This window comes from Nyctibius grandis, chromosome 2 (assembly GCF_013368605.1).
Source record: "Nyctibius grandis isolate bNycGra1 chromosome 2, bNycGra1.pri, whole genome shotgun sequence".
Classification (NCBI taxonomy): Eukaryota; Metazoa; Chordata; class Aves; order Nyctibiiformes; family Nyctibiidae; genus Nyctibius; species Nyctibius grandis.
Genome location: NC_090659.1, coordinates 119,665,999 through 119,692,675, shown reverse-complemented (window position 1 = coordinate 119,692,675; position 26,677 = coordinate 119,665,999). Strand labels below are relative to the sequence as shown.

The window sequence follows — 26,677 nt, the reverse complement described above, 5'->3', positions numbered from 1 at the left end:
ACTTAAACAGTCTAGACTCCAGGCATCATTCTGCTCTGCTGCCCAGTAAGTTTTGGGTTCCTGAGTGATTAAAAAAGTTATCATACGACATGGGCTGCAAAATAATAGAAACTGGCCATCCATTAAATAGGGTATTTGAGGGATATATGCAATAATTTGTTGGAGGAGATTTTTGAGATCCTTTTGAAAAAACCAAGATAGATATGCCCTTTATCTGAACAAGCAAGTCACCAGGGCAATAACAAAAGCAAAACTGCTTACAGAATACAAGAACTATTTCCTTTCCATTGGTTTTAAAAAACATGCTTTATTTAAAAGTGTGGAGGACCATCTATTTGAAGTGTCTGTCTCACATAATCCTAATCTGTGGAGCCACAAATAAACTATGAATGTTGTGATTCAGGTAGTTTTAATATAAAAATACAAGCACTGAACACTTACTTACTTCATCTAGAACTGAAGATTCCAGTTAGACAAGCTACCATTCAACCATTGATACGTTGCCTCATGGTCACTGGATTGAATCCAGTATAGATTTGCCATGACACAAATCAATGACAATCTCTCCTCTTACAGGCCACATTGCCATATTCTGTGGATATGGAAATACAGAACAACCTATCAAATAGAGATCAAGGCAAGGATTTCAGTTTTTGAATTCACCACTAACTCAGTGCTTGGGCCAGACAAGTCACCAATGCCTTTCTGTCTCTAAGCAACCTCTAAAATTCTTTTATGTTTTGATTTCAGTGCCTGAGTACCTATTGCTTATTGGCTTCAGCTGGAATTAAGTTCTTATCATCTTTGCATTATAAGGTACTTGTTAAAATGGAAACATTTACTTCATTTCAGAAGCAGGACAATTGCAATAATTATTCCTGCTTATACCATCCTTTGAAATTCAAATGTGAAACAAGAACCCTGCAGCATTATGAGCAAAACTCATCAATGGTAGTTTAGCTACATCCATATATCGGAAGGAAAAATACCTTTTAGAACTGTGTGGAAACCAAGGTGTATGGAATAACTGCTACTAATAGGGGAATGCCTAAATGACCCAGGATTGGAGCAGGAGACAGGGAAATCCAAATGCTGAAAACAGAATTAGATAGAAAGGATTAATTCAGAAAGGCAAGAAAGTGAATGGAAGTGACAGTCACGTGTAAAGTAAAAGCTGTAGGAGGGACAGTTTGATATTTTATCAGTTTGGAGTAGGAAGATAGCAGGAACTGCAAAGGAGAGTGAATGTGAGAAGGCACACTTGGGTTGAAAAGATGCCACTGTAGTGAGATCCATTGAGATCAGGTGGTGGCAGAAATATAAGGGTGTTTGAGTGACCACACAGGAGGACAAAAGGTAAAAAAGCAGCAGCTAGGTTTGAATTTAAGAGCTAATGATGAATTCTCCATTTTAACATGAATAGATATTCTTACTAAGTATTGTGTTTGATGGATGTTTCATGTACAAAATTAATGAAAAATAATACGTATACTTATTTAAAAATTAATTAATAAATATTGGCCTGTGTTTTTAGCTAGCATGGTACTCTTATATGATATTTTTCATTGGTAATACCAGTTGTCTTAATACGAAAAGACTACATGTACACATCTGTCTAGACTTTACCATTTAGCAGTGAGACAAAATGCCATTGATCACCTCATAGTTGCTGGATCACATCCAGTCCAGGTTGGTTATAGAACTAGCTGGTAGCTATTTAGTGACCTGAATGAAATAAGTTTCATGTGCATTTAGGCTCTGGTGAGCCTATGTGTCCTTTTCAAAAGCTGTCATTTATTTCAAATGCAGTTTAAATAAGTTTTGAGGAATTCTGATGGAATGGAGGGAAAATGGCCCTTAAGCTGTCACTGTAGTGAACTCTTCAGCGAAATTATTTCAGTCTCAAAGTTTGCCAATCTAACATCATTAATAAAAGCTGCAATCAAATGGGAAGCACATCTTCTATTAGAAGAATTTCTGTACAGTTTGGATCAAAAAATAAGTCTTTGACTGTGATTATAGGCTTAACAGGTACTATTTGGAATTATTCATGTGGCCTGGCGAGTCATAAGTCTTGTTAGTTCTTACTGTAAATGCAGTGTCTGCAAGACACCTCTTGATTTTCTTCCTGTTTCAAAGATGTAGAGTTTTGTTACCTCTTTCAGCTGGTTTAGCTGCCTCCTTAAACTTCCTTGCAGAAAAAGGTATACTAAATTATATAGCTTGTACCCCCACAGTGGTTGTTTTCCAGAGAGAGAAGAATTTGCCTTTAGAATGCCCAGCTCATCAGAGCATAAAGACCAGCTTGCTAGAGGCAAAAGTCATAACTCTAAGGGGGTGAGACAAGGAAAACTGAAAAGGTCATTGAAATTGCTGGCCCATAAAAAGAGAAAACAAAAGAGAAGGAGGATGCTGGGCATGGATAACAGCAGACATGCCATGATATTACGTTTTCAGTGGAGTTCAGGATGAGACCGCCACTGTGCTTATATGTGCTGAACTAAGCAGTTTTAACTGACCAGAAGGAAAGACAGGAGAAGTGAGAAAAGTGAGAGGAAAGCAATAAGGTGAGCCTGCAAATTGAACAGAAGCTAGGCTGGAGAGTGAAGACTATTTTCCCCTGTGCATTTCTCCTTTCTTTCTATTTCTAAACTTTTTCTCCCTTAGCAAGGCAAGAACTCTCCCAGCTGAGCATTTCCCCCCCGCCCCGGTGCCGTTCCCCGCGGCCGGGGCTCCCGGAGCTGTCCGCGGTCTTGAGCGAGCTCCATCCCCGCCGGCTCCCGCCTGCAGCGCTCGGCGGAGCTTCGGCCCCAAGCTGGATGGGTGGGCTTCGCTTTGCAAAAGGTGGCCTAAGCTGCAAAAGATCGCTGCTCAAGGGCTATGCTTTGGCGACATGCATGAGTTTCTTAGAATTATTGCACCTTTTCATAGAATCATAGAATAGTTTGGGGTGGAGGGACCTTTAAAAGTCATCTAAACCAATCCCCTTCAACACCTTCAGAGCCCTATCCAGCCTGAGCTTGAATGTTTCCAGGGATCAGGCATCTACCACCTCTCTGAGCAACCTGTTCCAGTGATTCACCACCCTCATTGTAAAAAATTTCTTCCTTATATCTAGTCTAATCTACCCTCTTTTAGTTTAAAACCATTACCCCTTGTCCTATAGCAACAGGCCCTGCTGAAACATTTGTCTTCATCTTTCTTGTAGGCCCCCTTTAAGTACTGAAAGGCTGCAACAAAGTCTTCCCAGAGCCTTCTCTTGCCAGACTGAACAACCCCAACTCTCTCAGCCTTTCTTCATAGGCTGGATTGTACCAAGTTGTCAGAGTTGTGTGGGCCAATGTATAGAATAATTATGCCACCTGCTTGTGAGGAAAGTTTTCCCCAGATATGTTCAGGGCAGGTCATCCCTAATGTGTATTTTTCCAATGTTCCCCGTCTTGCTGAAAGACCATGCTAAGGGTTGATGCTGTATATTTCATTTCTAATGACTAAGCAGGACTGCTGGAGAACATGGTTCAGCTTTCCTCTCATCTCTTGTTAATGCGCTTGAGAATACTTAAGTTGACATGCAAAGTTAAGGCAGATAAATAAGGTTCTTTGTATCTTCTCTTAATTTAAATAATGGCGATTCTGGCTGTAAAGAGTTGCCTTTATTCAGTCTTCTGTTTGTTTTTCAGACACCAAAAGCTCTTATTTTATGACTTCAAAAATAAAAGAATTCAGCCACAACTTGAAAAATCTGCTGTATGGTTTGTTCCATGGTAAAAAGGTGCCATTTCTTAACCATTTAATTTACTGTATAAAAGCACTGTACTATGTCAGTGATGATTCAAAGAAGAAATGAAAAGAAATGCTTTATGTTTCCTTCCCAGAGAAGGAATGTGTTTTTCCTTTGCTTTCTAATTCCACAAGACATTCCAAGTGTTCATTTAATCACTGTACAAACACAAAATAAGATGGCTTAAATAAATAAATGGCTAAATAAAACAGATTATTCTGCTAGCCTCTATTTGAACAGCCTACATATGAATCATGCTCAAGCATTCTAACAGAAGACAACCAGACTGTAGCAAGTCTTTCAATGGCACTGTTCAGAATTGAACCAATTTATGCTGATATGGGCTATGAAAATATTTTAAAGGGAATATAACTCTCCCAATTTTAGAAGAGTTTAATCTATCCAAAACAGAAATCTTATCTTTCATTTAGATTATGATTCAGTATTTAATGAAGTAGAACATGCTTTAATTTGAGTCAATGAATGCAACAGCAATTATAATTACTGTGAATGATAGTTGCATCTTTTTCTCCATCTCAGTTTAGTTTTGTCTGTAGTTTTAAACTATCGTCTTCCATTGCAGCACTTCTCTTTGTTTGTAAGCTCTCTAACTGCTTTTTGCCACAGCATGCAGAAGAGACAGACATCTGTATAAGCTGGAGGCTCTTCTTATTTCCATTATGTCAAATTCATTTTGCAGTTAGGCATCAGAAACTGTTCAGTCAAGTTCATTCTTGGCCAGGACATCAGGATTGTGCAGTCAAGCTCAGAACAGCAGTGCTGTTCTGCTTATTGTATAATGCTTCTTAAAGGAAGCCAGCCCACTGATGTCACGGAGGAGAGTGGTTAAGGTTTTAGGTTGCTTAAAGAATCACCACCAAAGATATCAGCAAATGTGACTTTAATGAGAATTTGTAAAAGTGTGACTTAACAAAGTTATCTTTCATGGCGATTCTTTAAGCGACCTAAAACCTTAATCATGCTTCTCCATGACAATTCAATAGGGAAAAAAAAAAAAACCACAAAACACATCACCTTTGATATGTATTAAACTTTCCTGCACACACTTGCAACTTTTTCTGGAGTTTTTTTATTTGTTTCTTTTACTGATTAATCTTAACATAAACTACATTAAATTAATTGAAAGCAGTAACTGAAATAATATTTAACAATTTTCAATGAAATCATGTTAGGGAAAAATATCACTGCACACAATTGTTATAATTAAGACATTGTTTAGGAGGAAGAGGCAAGACAGAGTATTATTTGTATGACCCTTTCAGAAACTCTTGTTCATTTTGGCCTGAGGATAAGAATTTGATTAAAATGTGTAAATTTATGGTGTCTTTCATCAAGATTTAATGTTGCTACATGAATGTGCTGTTTTTCAACTAGAAGGTTTGGGACTTGATTATGTTTGCTTTTAAATATTAGGAAATAATACCCAGAAATCAAGTTAGTATCTGCTTCCTTAGAAAGTCAGACTAGGTTATAGGTCCTTTCTAAATTTAATGCCTATTATCTGCAGTGAGATCCTGTCGGGTATTGGTGAGCAAAATAACATGCAAACAAACTTCTACATACCTATTTGGCAATGATTGTTTGATTTTATTCTACAGCTATGCATCTTCAAGAGGGAGATCACTACTTTGGCAACCTAGTGTAATCAGGTCGTTTACCTGTTCAACATTACTTAATCTGTTTTTTCTAGCTTGTCTATCATCTTGACAAAAAAATACACACGATAGAATTGATGTGTTATTTTTTTCTCTGACACTTCTTTTCCTTGCTTTTTTGATTTTAACCACTCAGATCTGTAAGTCCTCCTCAAGTGTCCATCCCTGCTTATACCCTAGCAGAAAAGTGAACTGAATTTCAGAGAAATTCACTCAGTATAATGTGTTGTGTTTGCACCTTAAACAATCATTTCTTCCAGAATGAGCATGTCAAGGGCAGAAAGTAGTCAATTGCCATTTCAGTGGCTTCTTGTTCTGTGGAAAAGTGAAAAAATGTTTGTGTAACTTAGCTTTGGTGGAATTCCTGTCTTATATTTATATTTTTGATGCATTATTAGGATCTTAGTTATTGGATCACATATAGATAGAACTATTGTTTTTCAGAGGAGGAGAAGAAGGAGAAAGGAGAATAAGCATGTGGTTTCTTTATTCTTTCATATATCCTCTCCTTCCATCTACAGAGAGATTATGGTGATTTATTAATGATTTTTAGAGCTTCATGTTCTGTTAACACAACTCTTATAGACCATCACAATATTTTCCTGTATTGCTTAAGAGAGGCTTGTGTTCCTCCTGGCACAGACATTTGCTTTGAAGGAAAGAAAGGATGTGTTGTTCAGGAAAAAAACTGGTTTCTCATTCCTTGTCATAAAGAAAAAAAAAAAGTGAGGAAAGATGTTTTTCTAGACAGCTTGAACCGGGAAAACTTTGATTCCTATGGAATCATATTTTCAGAAATCTGAAACCTCAGCTATACAATTATATTTCTATTTACAGTCAACAGTTCTACAGTGTAACGCAGTCTTCTGGATCAGAAACCATGGCATGTCCTGAGTTTTATATTATTGCTATCACAAATTATTTTTTTCTAAGAATAATAGTCTAAATGCTGTTCACATACTAGTAAAGACTAGATTTTGTCATGCAAATAAGCAAGAAATTTTTTACTATGAGGGTGGTGAAGCACTGGAACAGGTTACCCAGAGAGGTGGTAGACACCCCATCCATGGAAACATTCAAGGTCAGGTTGGACAGGGGTCTGAGCAACCTGATCTAGTTGAAGATGTCCCTGCTCACTGCAGGGCGGTTTGGACCGGGTTACCATTAAAGGTCCCTTCCAACCCAAAATATTCTGTGATTTTATGATTCTATGATCCTATGACCAATAATAATTAAACATGTTCCCAAAACATCACATTCTCTAAAATTTGGTGAAAGTCAGAAAGTTAAGATGGGCCAGTTTCTAAATGTAATTGATTAAAATAAATGTGTTCATAACAGATTCAATGACTGTTATTTGTAAGGTTCTATGGAATCAAATTTATTTTTCTAAGCCTTAAAATGTTGTTAAAATTTAAACAAAGTAAAATCCATATTTTCAATATGTGCTTAGCCATCTTGTGATAGTACTTGATAAAAATAAACAAAAACAGTTGCTACTGCTGAGAATTTGGGGCTTGTGTTTTGGCCTGTTTGCCTGTGAAATCTGTGGCATTGTTCTCTTCCCCCCCCCCTCCTTTATTTCCTTTCTTTTTAATTTTCTTTTCTTGAGCAATCAGAAATTGATTTCTATCCCATTGAGGTTGTTTACATGTCAAAATTTTCCTGTTCTTCACTGAACTTTATGAAGTGGAAACCTGAAGAAGTAAAGAGGAAAGACAGACAAATATAAAAACAAATAAATAAAAGAAATCTCACACACTTCAGTATAGCCAGACAGTAACACTCCCACTGGAAAACAAGGTTCAAGTTACTAGAGCAGTTAATAATTCTAGGTATGAATTCTGTTTCTTCCTTGGGGTGTTGCTCACAAAACATTTAACATCACAAATACAAATCAAAAGAGTTCTGAAAGTGCCCCTGAGTTTTAGGGGTGGATACCCTAGTTTGTTCTACTCTGTTCCACTTCCACTGGTTACGCAGGAAAAAATTATTGAGTAAGAGGAACCCCATGGAAAGATTTAACATCGAACAGCCAGAGGTGGTGAAGCTGTATCTGATAGCACCTCCATTGCTGTTATGTGCAAGATACCCTCACTTCAAGAAAGACATTGAGGTGCTGGAGCAAGTCCAGAGGAGAGTGACCAAGCTGGTGAAGGGTCTGGAGGGTATGGCCTATGAGGAGCGGCTGGGGGAGCTGGGATTGTTTAGCCTGGAGAAAAGGAGGCTGAGGGGAGACCTTATTGCTGTCTACAACTAACTGAAAGGAGGCTGTAGTGGAGTGGGAGTCAGCCTCCTCTCCCAGGCAACTATCAACAGGACAAGAGGACATAGCTTCAAGCTGCACCAGGGGAGGTTCAGGTTAGACATTAGGAAAAATTTCTTCACAGAAAGGGTTATTAGGCATTGGAACGGGCTGCCCAGGGAGGTGACGGAGTCACCATCCCTGGAGGTGTTTAAGAAAAGACTGGATGTGGCACTTAGTGCCATGGTCTAGTTGACACAGTGCTGTTAGGTCAAAGGTTGGACTCGATGATCCCTGAGGTCTCTTCCAACCTAATTGATTCTGTGATTCTGTGATTCTGTAAGATATGGGGGTATTTCTAGGCAATAGGAGGAGGGATTGCATGAAAAGAAAACAGTAGACGGGTTTTCTGCTCTGGAAGTTCTCCAACTAGCAGTTTTTGTTAGAGATGCTCTGTATATCTCCAGGTTTCCTTGATGCTACAGACTGGGCTTAGAGAGTGTGGCTGAAGGAGCAGTTTCCTTGCCTGGAGTATTCTACAGTGACCTTCAAGCACCGCAGAAAATTTATCTGTTGAACCTTATATATTAAATGATATTGATTGATGAAGAGATTACCAAAAATGTAAACTCAGTAGAGCAGGAAGCCCTGAAAAGTAGTTGTCAGAAAATCATTGAATCATAGAATCACAGAATGTTAGGGGTTGGAAGGGACCTCTGGAGATCATTGAGTCCAACCCCCCTGCCAGAGCAGGACCAATCTAGGGCAGGTTACACAGGAACGCAACTAGACGGGTCTTGAAAGTCTCCAGAGAAGGAGACTCCACAACCTCCCTGGGGAGCTTGTTCCGGTGCTCTGCAACCCTTAAGGTAAAGAAGTTCTTCCTCATGTTGAGGCTGAACTTCCTGTGCTCTAGCTTGCATCCATTGCCCCTTGTCCTATCGCAGGGCACAAGTGAAAAGAGGTTGCGCCTTTCCTCTTGACACCCAGCCCTCATATATTTATACACATTAACCAGATCCCCTCTCAGTCTTCTCTTCTCCAGACTAAAAAGCCCCAGGTCTCTCAACCTTTTCTCACAAGGCAGGTAACACGCATAGATAGGCATAGGCAAACTATGGTGTGCAGTATTACTGCAGATTCTCATGGCCACTTGCTGGTAACATCCTCTCAGCCTTTTTGATTTTGTGTTTTCACTTTTGCATCTGGGCAACCTGACCTTTACGTCCATCAGATATTAAAAAAAAAAAAAACACCACTCTGTCTTTCTGTCTAATGTTAAACTACTCAGATCTGTTGTTTGCATTCCTTCTGTAGGTGAACGGTATTGATCTTCGAGGTGCTACCCACGAGCAAGCTGCAGCTGCGCTGAAAGGAGCAGGGCAGACGGTAACAATCATAGCACAATACCAGCCAGAGGGTAAGCAAAATAATAAACTTAAAGACATATGGTAAAAGATAAGTGCTTCAGAGCCAGCCATTTAACAGGATGAGGCTGCTGTAGATAGTGCTTTTCCCAGCTATCATCAGAAGTCATCTGGAATGAAAACTCAAGTGTCAATTCTATCTCAAGGAAATGGTGTATTTTTGTCACAGACTTTGCTTTTAGAAGTATTTTACGCGACTATAAGAACTAAGTTTAAACGTGCATATAAGAAGACAGTAATCAACACTTAGTTAACCATTTTATTTTCATTATTGCTTATTTACGTTCTTTTCTATTCTCTTTCTGGAGACAGATAGTGCAAAATATAAGAATGAACAGAAATGCCAGGAAGATCTGAAGTTGCGTCAGACGGTCAGATCAGAATTAAAGATAAATGTTTCCTGCCAAATGCACAGAGTTTCCCATTATTACTTTTGGATGACACTGTCCTTGTACCTCCAGGGCAATTAAACCCAGATAACAAGTACTTACTAGAGAAAATGACAGCTTTCTAAATAAAAGCATCAACAGGAAATTCAGCAAAATATAAGACTTTTAAGGTGTATTGTATCTCATCTAGCTTTTGGTGTCTACTATATAACTTTCTAGAGCTTAAGCTAATTTTAGTGGGAAGAAGTAAGCATTGATTGATTTTATGAGTCCAGAGTTAAGTGGCAGAACTCCATCTCGTTGTCCGTGAGCTATGACCCAAAGGACTAGCTGAGGGTCTCAAGGAGTTCATGAAAGGAAAATTACTTTCTGATTGGAACTCAAAGATGGTTTCCTCTGTAGTAGCTGTTACTTTGAAACTCTTTCCAGGTGAATTCAGCAGCTACAGGTGTCTGTGGAGACTTGCTGGCACCATTTTAGCAGATTTCAGTAAACGGTTTTAGCTCAATTCACAAGTCCTGCTATGACCTGTCAACACAAGTTGTTGATTCTGCCTTATTGTGCCCAGCCTAGGACACATGTAGGTCTCAGGTGAAACAGAACAGCTCTAATAACAGGTTCAGCTAGTCAGATTTTTCAGAGACACTGGGGAGATTAATTAGTACTGCCAGAGTTTATCCAGCATGATACCTTCTTTTGTTTCTCTGCATCCTGATGACAGCATACAAAGAGAAAAACAGCTGGTATTCAGTCAAACTTACAATTGTGCTTCAGAGCCGGTATCATGCATCCATTTATTGGTTTATCTGCTCTTGAGTCACCAAGCAGAATAAATTAGGCCATACCAAGAAATAGGCAGATGAGAGCAAATGAAATTGCAAGTGTCTATCTTTAGTTAAATAAATGAAACATATTAATATAAAAATGCGTAAGCAATAATCAGTTCTTTCAAAGAAAAAGTATTGAAAAGCAATTCCGTTGCAGATAGCTACCCACACTGGACTCTGAATAAAACTATGTTCCCATTAGTTCCGGCAGTCTTGTTTGCTGTCTGGTGGTTTTATACTGCAATTATCACCATGGTGTCTGAGTACTTGTAGCAATCACCGGCATTTCAGAGTTGTTCTATGCCATTGTTAATAAACAGAAAAATACATAACTTGACAGATTTTTCCTATTATATTTGAACTTTAGTTGACATACTTTTCCCCTACATTTTACCTGCTCTGTAATATGTCAAATTCAGTTTTGGTGAACATGCAATTCAAATGATGCTGATGAAATCCATCAAGTATTATATTGCATATTTAGTCTATTGTTCCAATAATGCTGCTTCATTCACCAAAAACCCTGTTGAGGGCAGACTAGTCCCGACTGCGTGACTTGTTGTTAGTGAAGCACAGCCAGTTTTCAGTTTCACCCAAATCGTTCAAAACACACTGAAGAGAGTGGAGCTGGTGAAGAACAGGGCCTGAAAGTTAGCCTTTTTGTAGGAAATGATTGAATTTTTCAGGTAGTGAGAGCATTCAGTAGTTGTCCAGCAAGTGTTGTCTAATGACTGAAGTATTTCATTTTAATCTGAGATGCTGGTTAATACAAACTGTTTAAAAAAATATGAAAATGAGTATTTCTTTCTTTAAAATTTCCCTAACAGCAAAGAAAGTTTAAACAGGTTTAAAACAGTTGTTTAAATAACCTTCACAGATAAATATTTCAGTGTTCATAGGTCACACAGAAAGACAAACACACTTTATATCAACATAAATATTTATTTTATTCTAAAGATCCTGCACAACTCTTTTTGTCATTTCTATGTAATTTATAGCCAATCTCTTATTTACCATATCTTATCTTGATGCATATATTGGAACACAGTCATAAAATATAGTCTTAAGTCTGTACAGCTGTGCTTTCTCCAGGGCCCCCTCACTTTAAAATGCTTCCAAAACTAAGAACATAAACAAAGTAGGCTTGTAGCTTGATTTTTCCATTTTCATACCAGAAGCTCTGAGTTATTACTACAATTTCAGGTTTTTTTGGGAGATCCAAGAATAGCCACTGCAAATGTTAACCAATACCTTTTTTTGTCTTTTCCAGCTTATTAAACCTTCAGATGTGATTGCAAAAATTCAATGAAACGTTTAGCTATTGATCTTTCAGGTGTTAAGTGATTATGATATGAGTACCAGTCAATACTATAAGCCAGCTGATGATTAGCAATTAAAGTTGTTAGTAGAAAAACTACGTTCCAATAATTTAGTTTCTATGCAGTAGAGAAAAGCTTACAACATGCTTATTGTGGCAATAATATAGTGACTCCATAAACAAATAATATACTTTGCTGTGGAAAGAAAATTAGGTGACTACTATAGAAACAGCTTTAAAAGTTTAAATTTCCCTTTCCTTGTTTCAAAGCCAAAAGTTCATCTAAGCCTCAGATGAACTCCCCTCACATTTATATGCATCGACTTGGCAGCAAATCTCATGAGAACGGCAACTTCTGCAAAGAAAATCTAGTGCTTACCATCAACTTGAATAGCTTTTCTCCTGATATTACGGCACTTTGTTTTCTCATCCTGTATGGAATAAACAAATGTAGGGACTAGCTCAGATGAAATAGAATAGCATCACAACATTTTTGGAATACTGTCAGACTTGTGATGGTTTTATCTGAACCATGCTGCCTGTCCCTCAGATCAAAGTGGTCTTGAAAACAAAAGAAAATTCTGTAAAAGAGCACAGATACAGTGACCAAAGGGAGAATGGAAGACACAAGCAGTGGTTTAATGAGAAGGAGCTGAATGTAAATACAAGGGATAGTACGAAGAATGGAGAACAACTCCTCAGCTCTTCTGCTCTTCAATCTGTGTTCTCCTCATGTACACTCACCATCTTTATTTCCCTGATGTCTCTGAGAAATAGAAGAGAAAAAGAGAGGTATGGAAGTTCAAACAGAAATGCAAATTCTGTGAACAAAAATATGGAAAGATTATTAGGAGCAAGAGGAAAACCAATCACAGAGATTAAAAAATCAGAACTCAACAGTGAGAGTGTGTTTATAGCTGTAGGAACAGTGGCCATAACTCTGGACTTTTTAAGTAATTCCTTACATTTATTTTAAAAACTGAGAATAACCTGTGTACTGTATGTTATGTACACATGTGTAAATGAAGGTCAAGTAATGTTAAGTGTGATGATCTCTAATAATCATTGTGGATGTGGTTCATATGGAGGTTTGTGCATGTATTCAAAGTACACCAGCCATCTTGCAGGCTTCAAAAAGGCAACTTCTTGTATTCATGTGCTGCTCACATCTTCTGCACATGGATGAAATGAAATTAAAGAGAATTTAAGGACCAAAACATACTTAGAACAAAATCAGAAGAGGAATCAATCACTTACATTTAGCTTTGCTCTCCAGTTTTTAATATTCTTGGAAGCATTTTAACTCTCCTCCCAGCTTAGCAACTCTCAGATTTCTTTTAAAACAATGTACAAATATGGAGCTAGTGAGTAGGCTCTTCTCTTCTGCAAAACAAAAACCTGAGCCTGGAAAATAATCTTAGGGTGGAACAGTGTGTCTTTATTAAATAATTAATTAGAAATTAAAATGAGAATATATACCACATAGGGAAACACTTTTTACACTTCCACATTTTTATGCAGGACATATTTTGATTTTAATGGCAACAGTTGTAAATTACAGTCCAGTACAGAAGGAGTTAAGAAAAAAACATTTTGTCAGTGAAACTGAAAAAGATTTTCAAGGGAAGGTGAACTTTGATTGAAACAGTGATAATTAGTCCTGAAAGACACAGCTTGGGAGTGGGGGTAGACAGAATACTGAACTGTTAAAAAGCTTTATTTAACATTTTAGCCTCAAATGCTCATGTTCCTTCCCCCTGCAGCTGTGTGAAAGGGTAGAACTTAGCCTTAAGATTTTTGCAAAATATTCGGTACCAGTGGTCTGTGAGCTGCGTTGTGCTGCATTGCAGTGTCTCTGCAGCTATTCCTTCACAACAGTCCCTGGAAAACTGTTAAACCACTCTGAACTTTTGTGTGCTTTAAATCTTTCAAGTGAGCCAATTAACTTGGTTTCTTAACAGCTTGCATATAGGGAAAACATTCATTAATTACAGTTTGATTAGACCAGCCGACAATGAAGAGGTCAAAAAGTTGTTACAGCAAGAGGATTTCTGCTCTACCACCTTTTGAGTCAGCTGTTAGCTGCTTGCTGGGTGACTCTCTACTCTGCACCTGCTGTGCGGTGAGTAGCTGAGTTTTAGTTAGAGAAAGAGTGTTGGACAGAGAGATACTGTCATAGGCAGTATCTTTCTTTGCAGACATTAGCTAAGGAAATTACTGGACAGTTGCACCTACAGCTATAAGCATCTCATGGCATCTATGGTACAAAATTCACTTTTTAGTTCTTTTGTTCCTGAATCTGGGAGGCTCACGTAGTGCGTTGTAACAGATCTAATTTTCATAAGCAGCATCAGCTTTTATGAAAGCATACTCCATGTCTTGCATATTCATCTGACCTACTGATGCATGAGATCTGTTCTTTGTAAAATATCAGAGTAAAAATACAGGGATCACTTTTACAGGTCTCTCCCTGAACAGTCATGGATACTTTTTAGCTCTTTTCCTCCTGTTCCTGCCTCAAAATACAAACACTTGTCTCCTGTTTTGGTACAACAGTCACATATATTATTGATTCTGATGTTTAACCTTTCCAGATGCTGTGAGAATAAGGCAGATACAAAATATATGGCAAGAATAAGTAATTTTATTTATTCATCTTTGTCTAGGTTACTTCTATACTTGGAAATGTGAATACTCATGGTAAAGACACCTTTTTCCAGCTGTTGAAAATCAATGTAGCTTAATTACTTGGATAAAGTTGCATTACAGCAGTTGGCTTTCATCTGGAAGCCACTGTATCCAATTGCCAAAGAATGCAAGATATTAAGGTTATATTTCATGCATGTGTATTAAAGAATATAACATAGTCTTGGAATGGCCAAGCTGGATCTGACCAAAGGTCCATTTGCTAAGGATCCTGTTTCCAACAGTCGCCAACAGCTTAGGGAGAGAAGAAAGAACGGGACAAGCACATAGTGATACTTGCACTGAATACTGTCCTACTGACCTGAGGGTGTTGAAAAATCCTCTCCTTGTCCTCAGCTGGAAAATGTCACTACTGTAAACATTAATAAAAACAAAAAAGTTTAGAGGTATGTTTCATTGATTGTCTTGCTGAAACTCAGTGAGTGAATTCTGTTGAGAAGGTGAGGGCAATTTTTTAAGTTAGGGCAATTTAGAAGGAAGGAATAATACAGATGAGAAAGGTGGATATTATGGTAGTATATACAAAATATTTTTTTTCTTGTCTTACAGCTTATTTTTTTACTTAACGGTGTCAGAGGAGATTCCAGTTGCACTCTAGAGTTTTTATTTCAGATCCTAATTTATTGATAATAGTTGATAATGCACCCTAGTGCTCCTATGTAGGAGCCAAGGACAGCAGTCTCGTTCAGGTAGCAATATCAAAGGCTGGGGGTTTTTTTTGCTTTTTTTTTTTTTAACCCCTCTTTTTACAGTGACATCTCCAACTCTGCTGTTTCCTTATTTATTGATACAGTTTTTTAACCAAGTTACAGAATAGTAGTCTGTTTTCTCTAGCTGATGAAATGTGAGGCCTCCCTTGCTTGTCCATGAAGTTCTCACTGAAGAGAGGTAAACCAGATTGCAGATGATGCTGTCAAAACTTTTTCTCCTTCTTCTAATAATTTTAACACATTTTGCTTCAACAGAAGTGCAGAAGTTCACTAAGCAACAAATTGCTTCTTTGTTCCAGAGATTTCTGTATAAATGAAGATGTTTAACGGTATTATGTGGCTGCAATACGCAACTTCATATAATGTATCAGATCATACCAAATGATATTTGTGTGCTCAAAACTAAAACTCTGGCACTTAAACTAATCCTTGAGTGCTTTGGGTTATGTTAGAGGTACGTGGTTAGGTGTTGTGATTAGCATTTGCTGTTTTTCTTTCTTTTGATCTAGCAAATATGACTTTGGTACCCTTAGGACAAATGCAGCAGTTGCCAAGATAGTACCCGACTTGTCTGGCCATGTAAGATCCTTACCTTAGGTATAGCTTTTGTGCCTCTAGCTGCTGCATACTATTTAGAACATACTGCTTTTATTTTTACATTGTTGGAGCAGTCTTCAACTTTATAATTTCGTTGCAAACTTTACGCTATCTTTACCTCATGTAAAAAAAAAAAACAAACCTACCACAAACCAGGTTTAAAATGAAAAGGACAGTTTAAAAATCTCCTGATCCAATTTTAAATTATTTTCTCTTATCACAGCATTTCCTTTCTGTTTGCCTGAACTGTCCTCACCACCACTTCCACTCTACTGCAGATTAACTCTAGTCCCTAAGTGACTCTGCCTGTGTACATGGGTATTGCCCCAGCACAGACAGGTGTTTCTGAGGCTCTTCAGATGCCACAGCTGAAGAAGCACCAGGGATTACAAATGTTCTTTTAAAGACAAGTCTTTGTAGGATTTGTCTAAAACACAAAAGGTTATATTTTAATTCCTCTGTTAAATTTAAAAATCACATTCCCAGTAGAGTTACACAGTGTAACTCATCTGACATTGAATATTTTATAAAAAGCAGAATTCTAATGTTTTTTTTGCTTTGTCTAAAATAGCCAGCACTCACTATGCATGAAACAAGTTATGTCTTTGATATATTTTCTTAATGTTTTTGTGCAGATTCGTTTGTGTTTAATGTAGTCATCCCAGTCTGCTAGATTGTATTTGCTGTTTCCTTACAGACTCCTGAGATTTCTCGATTCCCATTTTCATAAGTGTTTCAGTTCAAGTACTTATTTTGTAATTCAGTCATATTTATCTCATTTCCATCAACAAGCTTTAGGTTTCCTTAAATAATATATTCTTCCATAAAGTTGTCAATGTCAACTGTAGGAAAGTGTGCAGGGAAAATATGATTTCCATTTAAAACCTGTCTTTTCTTGTTTTCATTTTACATGTGGTAACATGAAGTTATGTGGGGCTTTTTTCTGTAAATCTTTCTTTGAGTTTCAGTTATAGTGCAGGTCCTGTTTAGTTTTTCGTTGTCCGTATACAGCCTTCTCTGCTTAATTATATTTATATATGCACAGAAAAAAAGTGTATCTGTTAAATCCTCATGCTGGAGATTATTAATTGCGCTTTTTTGGCGATTTATTAATTAAGGTTTAGTAATTTCCTCTTTTACTCTTTTGTTAAGGTAATCATTAATAAGTCTCATTGGGAATACAGATAAAGAGTTGATTTTCTTTTTGCAACAGCTGTTATGTTTGCAGCTGCTGATTTAACTGCTAAGTATGGGCTAGAGATTCTTCCCACTTCTCTTCCCTGTTTTAGAGTTCACTAAATGAAATTAATTTCACCTGTGGCTTTGCCCTTACGTGACAGCCTTGTCAGAAAACAAGGCCTTCTAGCAATGGAAAAGATATCTATGGATTTGTGTAGTGGCCTTTTCATAGTTTCTTGGCAGTAATAGGAATAACTAACTTAGGCTGGGTGGACAAAGCTAAGGCCAGCTGAATTAATCTCTTGTGGTGTCCCTGGGAAGTAGCTACTAGTAAAGTGCTACGCAGAGAGATGAAATTGCTTTCCCCAGCTCACCAGGTGAACTGGTAATGAAGCCAGACATAAATTCTTTGAGCCTTATGCCTTTGGTTTAGTCACTAGACAACAGTTTCTCTCAGGAATAATTCTTGAGGCAAGTTAGTACAATCATTATTTTGATGGAGGGAGAAAAAATGAGAAAAGTCACAGACAACTGAAAGTTGTGATTCCAGTAGAAAAATTTAAAAAAATAAGAGTTTCAAGGCAAGATAGGAGATCTAAAGGTAATTATTTACTTGTAACTTGATTTTTAGGTAAATTGATTGGTTGATTTGAATTTATTACCTGTGGGTGAGAATGACGGCAGGGTGTGAGAAATAAAAAACAAAGCATGCACTGTTTAAATTGAGAGGGACAAAGAGGCAAAGGGAAGATCTACTCTCAGCTGTTCCTGAGCACTGCACTTGCATGCACAGCTTTCTAAAGGTTTTAAATTATAATAGTAAATAGTTACCCAGCTCTGTGTGACTTCCTAACTCTAATCTCTGCTTGCTGAGAGTGGCAACAGAAGGGATATTTAGTGAAAGTATAAATACTGATTTGGGGTTCACTTAATGGATAGGTGATCATGACATTATTAGGAAAAACAGAAATGCTATTGAACAGACCTTTATGCACGCATACACATGTACACCAACACAGCCATTGGAAACTGGAATTTGGGCCAGATTTTAAGAGCTGCATGGGATGCCTGCAATAGATTTCTTCACAGCTGTCGTATGCCACACGTTCTTAGATTGCAAGTGTGTGTGAAGGATAAGTAAGAAGCTGTAGAGTATCACATCACACACCAAGCTGCACCTGAGATAAAACTATTTTTCAGCAAGTCAGTTCAAAGCCCCTGAAAAGCTTTACTATCTGAGCTACTTCTATAACTTCCCCTTTATCTATGATCTTGATCTACGTGATTCTTTCTAACATGACTTTCTTTTTCATGGCTGTTAACCTGGCAGTTGACAAGAGAAATAAGAATCAAATTTAGACTTCATTGTCAATCTCAATATTTAATAGAGAATCATTGAAAATACTTAATTAATTGCAGAATCATTGAAAGAATGTCATATGTCATGTCAGCTTCAAAAAACCCGCTCTACTTAATATTAATTTGGAAAACCTTTGATGTGATAGATGAATGCACTGAAGATACATGGTATCTTTGATTTTAGCCTCTCTCACCTGTGTGGGTTATCATATAATGACTACATTAGAGACTTAAGTGAAAGCTGAAGTAAATGGATTTTTTTTTAATTTAAATATTAACCATAGTTCAGTGTGAAGGAGCCTTTAAAGATAAAACATCATTTATCTATGAAGTAAAAATTTCTATTTATTTTAAACTGACAATCCATCTTCTTGTCGAAGCTGTAGTATCTATTGAACATAAGTATGTTTTTCTGCTGGTTTCAGGGTTGAGTATGGTTTCAAAGATATTATAGTTAATATTTTCTAAGCCAGGTGCTCAAAGTTAAGCTCCGACATGGAAATATCCTGATCTGCTCCACTGCTGAATTATGTGAATGATCATTTGTCTTAAAATTCAGTTTAATCATATTTTGTAGCTTAAACAGGGACTTAGAAGACTGGCATGTTCTGGAAAGTTTGTTATTAGACATCCTGAAGTACTTTCTAGTGACTTTCTAATTCCCTTTGCAGTTTGCAAGGGAAATATGTGAGACTAACCTGAGTAATAATTATTTTTAGCACTTAATATGTTGCATATTTTCTTTTAAATGATTTACACATGATAGCTCAGAATTCTGCAGAAAATTCAGATTTTACAAACTTTGAACAACATTTGTAAATGTTGAGTTTGATTGTGGCTTCAGTGCTGTTTGGTGCCTAAATACACAAAAAAATGTGTACCAAACACGTTAAGAGTCAGTCAAATTACTTTAGCTTCAGTTTAACGTATTTGCCTCATAGACATGAATTTTTCTTTTGCTTGGAGAGACTCAGAGTAGAGTTTTTTGTTGCTCTTTTTTTCTTTGAGTCTTTTTCCCCCCCCAGTAAATGTGGTTCCTTATGTTTGTCTGCATTGGGCTCCCAAAACTGATGTCAAACTCATCAGCTGTTTTTGCAAGTCTCACTACTCAGCATTTCAGGATAACTTTATGTGGTGATAAACTGTGCAATACAGATCATGGCAGGTCTTGCCTTGTGGATAGTGGGGTCCACCCCCACCAGAACTTTATAAACCTTGCTAAAATCTTTCTTTGTTGTTCTGTGTTAATAGTGACATGTAGCGAGTTTCCGTGTATATGTATATAGCACTTAAGCACATTACGGAGTCGTCATGCATTTGCAGTGCCATGCCTGAGTCTTCCTTCCCTCTTGTGTCAAGCATGGAAAGCACATATGGGAGCGTGCGGAGTGGATGACTGAGACTGATTGCTAAGAACGTATCTTTTTAGTTTGCTATTGCACCAGTCTGGGCACTGACACAGAAAAAAGGTTATATGAAAATGGACCTGCAAAGTAGCCGTCAGTGGGGATTTTGCTGGCTGTCCTTGGACTTGCAGAGATAGGCATGTGGCAATGGGGACTGAGTGTGAAAGAGTGACAGGAGAGAGAGATGCAAGAACCTCATACTCGGACTTTTCTGTGGTTTCATTTGTGAAGTGAGTGCTGAGATTTTGTTATGTAGCTGGGTGCTCCGGTGGTGACTGTAAGGTTTTGTGTGTGTGTGTGTGTGTGCACACAGAATACTTTTCAATATTCTTTTAAACCTCCATTGTGTTACACATGTGCATGTGTGTGTTTGTGCAAAACTTTGTGTGGGGATCCCCACCACCTAAACCATTTGAGCAGCCTCTGCTATAAATTGTATAAGCTAGATCTGAATAAGGGTGATCTGCCTACATGGCTTGGAGGGTAATACACATATAGTCTAGCTTGTGTCCCAAGAGTAATGTAGCTGCATTACTTTTTCCTGCAATTATATGCCCTGCATTTCTGCTAGATGCTTTGAAATTTGCATCTATCTTAGAAATTCAACCCCTTTATAAAGGAAGACCACTCAGTGTAAGGTAAGTATCTTCTTTATGATGGTTTGCTAGTTCATTCACAGCTGTTTGTAAGCCTATCTCAGTATTTACTACCAGAAGGGAGTTCACATTTTTATCATTCTTGCGTTGGATTTACAAAAATGTAATATTATGCAGACTGTGGTTACAAAAATTCAAAAGCAAAGTGTAACGAACAGGTGATGATGTTGGGAAAGGGAACACTGGAGTTCTGACAGTCAGTGGGTACTAACTCTCTCCTTGACTTTGCATAACTCTCTTCTGATTATTTTGTTGACCAGCACAGCTACCCTTAAGGATCAGAAGAGTGTATTATGGGTTAGCCAGTGAGAGTGTTTTGAAAGTATGGAGAGCAATATAAGTGTTAATTATTGTACAGAAACTGTAAGTTTCAATGTCAGGAGTCAACCTGCATTGCAATAAAGAATTCATAAATTAATGTAATTACTCACAAACTTTATACATTTAGCACTCTCATATAATAACCCAAATAGAGGAGAAGTATCTGCAGCATGATGGAAATAACTGCTGCACAGGAAAATGCTGAGTATCATCTTGAGCACAGCAACTGCCTTATTCTGTCTTGTTTGTTCATTCCCCATAACTATTTTATTTCAATTAAAAGAGATAAAATTGCATTAATTATGTCTTATAAGTGACTATATGAAATGAGTTTAAAGTACTGGGAATGAAGCAAAGTGACTGCATCATTGATGCTGGGCTAAAGGAACTGCAGTCCAATGTGTGGATAGGGGCAGACCTGGCTGGAGCCTGGGCTTCACCTCCAAGCTGTTTTCAAAGCAATTAGAAGTGCAGTCACCTGTTTTCTGTTTAAATCCTCTCATAATGGAAATTTATGGAGTTTTACTACATGGACTTTTTCACAAATCCAGCTGGTTTCCATGGAAATTTTCATCTGCTAAATAAAACATCTTACTTCAAAATTGCAGGAGTTCAGAAGTCCAGATTATTTCCATTTGAAAGTGCTTTTGTGGTATCTTATGATTTATATAGTTTGGATACTTCATCTCCACACTTTCTGCTCCTTGGATTGTGTCACTTCTCCCAGGATATCCCCTGGACAGGAGCTCATAAGATTCCTCAATTCTTGGCCTTGAGAGTAGAGTAGAGGTATAGGAGTGCAACGGAACTGTTTTCCAAATGAAAGTATTTTCAGTTGAGGGCCAAAAATATAAACATTTTAGGACAAGTAAGGTTGAGAAACAAGTGCTGGTAAACTTCCTCTTCTGGAAAAGGGGTACAGATGCCTGCCATCATGAAACAAGTTGAGTTTATGCTATTTAAGTTACATTTCATTTTCTGACATGCTCCTGTTGGAGATCTTTCTGTGATGTTTCAAAATAAGTCCGTAGGTGTCTAGAGAGAAAATCTGAGGGTGCTGAGAAAGCAAACAGTATTACAAGTGTTAGGCTTGACTATAAGGTAAAAAAAAAAAAAAAGTGTAATTTAGAGATAAAATAAACAATTGATATATTTATTTATTTATATGTATGTATATATACTCCTTTCCGTGTAAACACGAGGAAATAAAGGTAGTGGCTTTGTTGATTTTACTAAGTCCTCCTCAGAGTGAAAACTGCTGGTAGTGCCTTTTTGCACTGAAAGTCATATAATGTTCACAGCACTGGGATGTTATGCTAGAAGCTCAGATTCGATGACTTAAAGCCAATGTTCCTGTCAATGTGCCTACCAATACACTAAATATTATTATTATGTTAAATATTATCTCTTTGAAGATGCCAAGACACCCAATAGGAAAGGCTAAGCACAGGGAAGCTTTAGGCTGTCCAAGTCTGTGTCCAAAAGCAGTAACAGAATGGTTGATATTTCTCTTGTGTGTAAGCAAAGGTCCAGACGTGATACTATGCTGTCTGTTAAGATGGGTCTTATGGCAAGAGACTAATAAAAAACGTGTACTAGAAAAGTCAATATTTACTACTAGTGTAATTGCTCTGGCTCTTATAATAGAGTTTTAACTTCTGTGAGGAAATTAAAGAGCATTGCATTGTCACTTAGGGAGATTTCCTGTCACAGTCTACCAGGAATCCCTGGTCTTCTACTTAGGAGAGCTTTTGCCTTTGAAATCTCTCAATATATTTCTGGCTTGGCCAAGAGTGACTGAAAAATAGCACAACATGTTTCTCAGCTCCTCTTACCACGTCCAGGGGAGGGCATATTGTCTCCTTTAGCATTTCTAGATCTGGAAAACAATGAGACGAAATGAGACAAGCAGTTGATACTGAGACCTTACAGCAGCCATTGAGTCACACGCAGTTCATAAAGTTGTACTAGTACTTTTTTTTTAAAACACTAATTCTAATGCAAGTGAAAACAATGACTGCTGATTGCTGTTTACACTTATACTGCATTCTTTCCTACGTCTCTCTACATTGTTTCTAAGTTTGAAAACTCAATCATATTTAAATTGCTTGCATCAGTATAGTAAATAAAATGGCAATTACTGAGCAATCTGCTTTCTAACACATTAAGTGATTTATAGCTGCAGTAGGCAATGTGTTAAAACTCTGTCTGTGAAATTAAAAATATAATGGCTGGAAAAAAAAACATGAGCTCAAAGGAAGCTATAAAACTGCCAAATAATTAATGGCTAGCACCAAGAAAGTGGTGGATAGTGCTAAAAAATGAAAAGGTAGGTAAATTTATTCAGAAAGAAAATAGGATTCGGATTGTTTAATAGACTAGATTTAAAACTCTGCATAGGAAAGAATGCAGTGTTCTATTTTCTATACTTATTTCCAGGGGAAATAATAGCATAACCACTTGTAATGTTAGCCCTAGCTAAACACTGACACGAATAACAAATTTTACACTGGGCCATGTAAATGAGGTGGGATTAAAGCATAGAAAGAGCAGGCAGTAGGCTAGGGCTGCAGAAGGAAAGGGTTGCACAATAACCCCTCCGCCTGTTTTGCCTGTGCCAGAGCCTTGGAAAGCCATGCAGGCAGCTGCCTCCAGCTTTGCAGGAGGGATCAGAGTGTCCCTCGCCTCGTTGGTAGGAGGGACAAGCCTGGCTCTCTGAGGCTCTCCCTTTCCTCTCCATCCCAGCTCTGCCCCTTCTCTCTCTCCCCCTCCTTTTCATTGCAGAAGTGGCCCAACCTTTCATTCATGGGGCAGAAAAGATCACTTTTTCCTGTATTTCAAAGGAGTCTTGAACTGGCTTTGTGTGTATGACACTGGTTCCCAATCTTGCAATGTGATTATCAGAAAGAAGAGTTCTGTGAGGGTTTTTTTTCCAAGCCCAAAGAGGTGCTTTCTCATATTTTCCTTGTTTTCCCACAGATTTTCACTCTCAGTTCATGGTCTGTTGTGGCAATGCCAGCAGAAGAGGGCCTCTTGACCTCGTGGTTAAAGCATAAGATTGACAACCAGGCATCGTGGGTTCTTCTTAACTCTACCACTTACATTTGCATTGCTTATCAAGGTTATTTTTGGTTTGGTTTCTTTTTTTTGCCTTTTTCCTCTAGGTTCTTCTACTGTTATGATATTGCAGACCACTTTGGTCCTTTATATGGTGTTGTTTGTAAAATGAGGTGTGACGTAGCAAGGAGTAATGGAGCATGATAATGAGAACGTTGTGAAATTTCATGAGAGCCCTGTTCAGCACTTCCCATTCACCAAAGCATCCCTGCTGAATTCACTGGGTCTTGAAGCCAGGGGGAGTTTTAGTGAGTAATGTGCAAAAACAGGCTCTTTGACTATGGCTTAATCCTGAGATACATTTTGTGACTTCGGTGAAAGCTATGCATGTCCAACAATTGTCACATCAGTCCATTTTCATTTGTAAAGTACTCTGAGATCCGCTGGAGAACCAGGCTATTATTCAAGCTTTAGTATGCACCAGCATGAGTGAGCTGATTTTGTGTTTGGGCATAAGTAATGGTTGTGAGCACCATGGTTAGCAATGTATTTTTGGGACAGGAATCCTGCATTAAGTATAAGAATAATTCATTACTTTAAGGGTTTTAATTGTGTTCATGCATTCAGTTATTTGTGTGAAATTTTCAAAAATCCCTCTATGACTTCAGGAAGATATAGGACACCTAAGTCTTTTTATTTGATGTGACTTGGGGTCCCTTAGTCCCTTAGCTTATACCATAGTATAGTCCACGTGTTTTCCAGGCAAAAATGAAAAAAGTCTGGAAGCACAACTAATGGTTCAATAGTGAGATGAGTTTTAATGCCAAAAGCTGGGATTTCACTTCATTTGTATATCAAGACTGCAATGTATTATTCAAAGTGACATAACTTACTTTATAAACATTTTTTGAGAATTCTTAAGTAATTGTACTTATAAAACAGTTTTATTAATAAGTCTCTTAAATTATTCAATACTTGAAGTCATATTTTTTGAGTGCCTTCTTCAATAGAGGTTGCCATATAATATTACCCTTCAAAGAATTCCACGAAGAATTTTCCTCTTTAGAAAATGGAAGCAATGTTTTAAATAGGTCTGATGCCAAAGGCATGCTGCCTCCTTTTTCATAGTTGCCATCATATTTCACTGTTCTGAGGCAGCTGTTTTCACATTTCTAATTCTTAAAAACCTTTGGTTTTCTTTTCACTGTAAGCAGTTCTGTAAACTTCCTAGGTTTGTAAATCTTGCTTGGGGCTAAATATATATCCCTGTAATGTATTTTACCTTAAATTATTGATATGTATGTTCAATTGTAACTCTATCTTAATGCAGTTTTTGTCTGGGAATTATTATATAATGGTATTCAAGGAGTCCTCAATTGCCTTTTGTGTAAGAAATTTAGATATTAAATAGTGAGATAAATTTCTAGAGTATTCTTTGTATTCTTACTGACGGGAGATTTTCTTCAAGTCTGTGATAAAGATTGCTGAGGCTTGTGTAGCTCTCATTTATGGGGCAGTATTTTATTGAATTTAGCATGTATTATTTGTACTGCTATAGTCCCTAGAAGGCGCATTTAAAGACAGCGGTAATGCATTGTAAAAACAACAGTATAAACAGTCTGTGTGTCTCTGACAGCTGACAAAAAGCACTAAATAGGTAAAGACAGCCAAGTATCCAAAGGAAGCAGTGAGGTAAAATTGGCCAACGTGGCAGGGTGGGAGCCCAACTACGTCAGGTTTTCCTGAAAGTAGCATAGTTAAAGGATAAAGATTTGAAGAGCAGTGAAAATAGTGTACGGATATTCCCAAATTGTTCCTTCTAAGCATTAGAGGATCCCTGAAAGAAAGTATGAGGGATGTGTCTGAATGTGTGACAGGTTGATATCAGACATCCAACGTCATGGGCCAGGCAGAGGTAGGGGAGTCCTCCAGATACTGCATGAAGTATCTAGAGGACTGTCTAGAGCCCTAATTGTAGTTATTATTAGTGTTGGGGTAGAGGTCTGGTGCACCAGGGAGAGGGGTGCAGAGGGGAGCTCGGGTGCTATTGTGCAATGGTCCAGAGGGATGCAATTGTTTTTGTCGAGGCTGTAGGGCAGCAGAGGATTTCAAGGCCACAGGAATGTCGTATGGTGACAAATGTGACAAAATGTGACATGATGAAAGTACATATGAAAAAAATCACCAAGTAAACTTGTCCCAGTCAACGACAGTCTTCCACAGTGCCCACAGGGCACATGAAAAGGGTTACGTGACCAAATGTGAGACGTGCAGGCACGCACGCACGTAGCTTTTTCACAGTTCTGATCCCCTGTCTCTCTGCCTGCTTTTTACTGGCTTTTTCCTATAAACTCTTTGATGCAATTTCTTTTTATGCTATGAAAACATTGGATCTTTTGAATCAAAATTGTGAAGGTTTTCATTGCAGCATATAAACATTTTACAGTCATGGCTCATATTTGAATTTCATAATAACAGTGAAGAGAAAAAATTTAAAATGAGTCAACAAATGTGAACATGAGTTACGTTAGCCTGATATAACCCCATTCTAGTGTCGCTGCTGGCATTAGTTCCAACCTTACATCTCATCATTGTAGAGAGCTGATGTACAGATTACTTCTGCAAGCTGCAGTTTGGAGACATACCGTGAGACTGCAAGGATCTCTTGATGGTGCTGTTATGATTGTTGGCTTGTCATGCATTTGGTCACAGGAAGGTTCTTTAAAATACGAATATAAAATCACAATAAATAAATAAACAATATAAATACATAATACGCAATTATTGTTTAGGCTTTTAATAAGTGAAATTAAATCTAGCTTTTCCTATTAAATAATGTAAAATTATTTATAGCACGTTAAATGCATTCACAATTATTTCTCTCCTGACCGTTTTTAATGCACAATAATCAATATAAAACTCAAAACTGATATTTTTACTTATCGCATTATATAATTGCAAAGCCTACAGCATTAACAATCAGCAGGAGCCAGATAAGAAAAGACAAATCCATTACTTCCCAT

At 37.6% G+C, this 26,677-nt stretch overlaps 1 protein-coding gene across 7 annotated transcripts in view; it reads left to right on the top strand.

Annotated features, from left to right (window-relative positions):
• DLG2 (discs large MAGUK scaffold protein 2) overlaps positions 1–26,677 on the top strand; it is a 1,096,363-nt gene that overhangs the window by 862,309 nt on the left and 207,377 nt on the right. For all 7 annotated transcript variants that reach the window (XM_068425103.1, XM_068425108.1, XM_068425110.1 and 4 more), the window contains one exon: positions 9,020–9,122. In XM_068425103.1, coding sequence (XP_068281204.1) covers positions 9,020–9,122 — 103 coding nt within the window. The remainder of the gene's footprint in view (positions 1–9,019; positions 9,123–26,677) is intronic.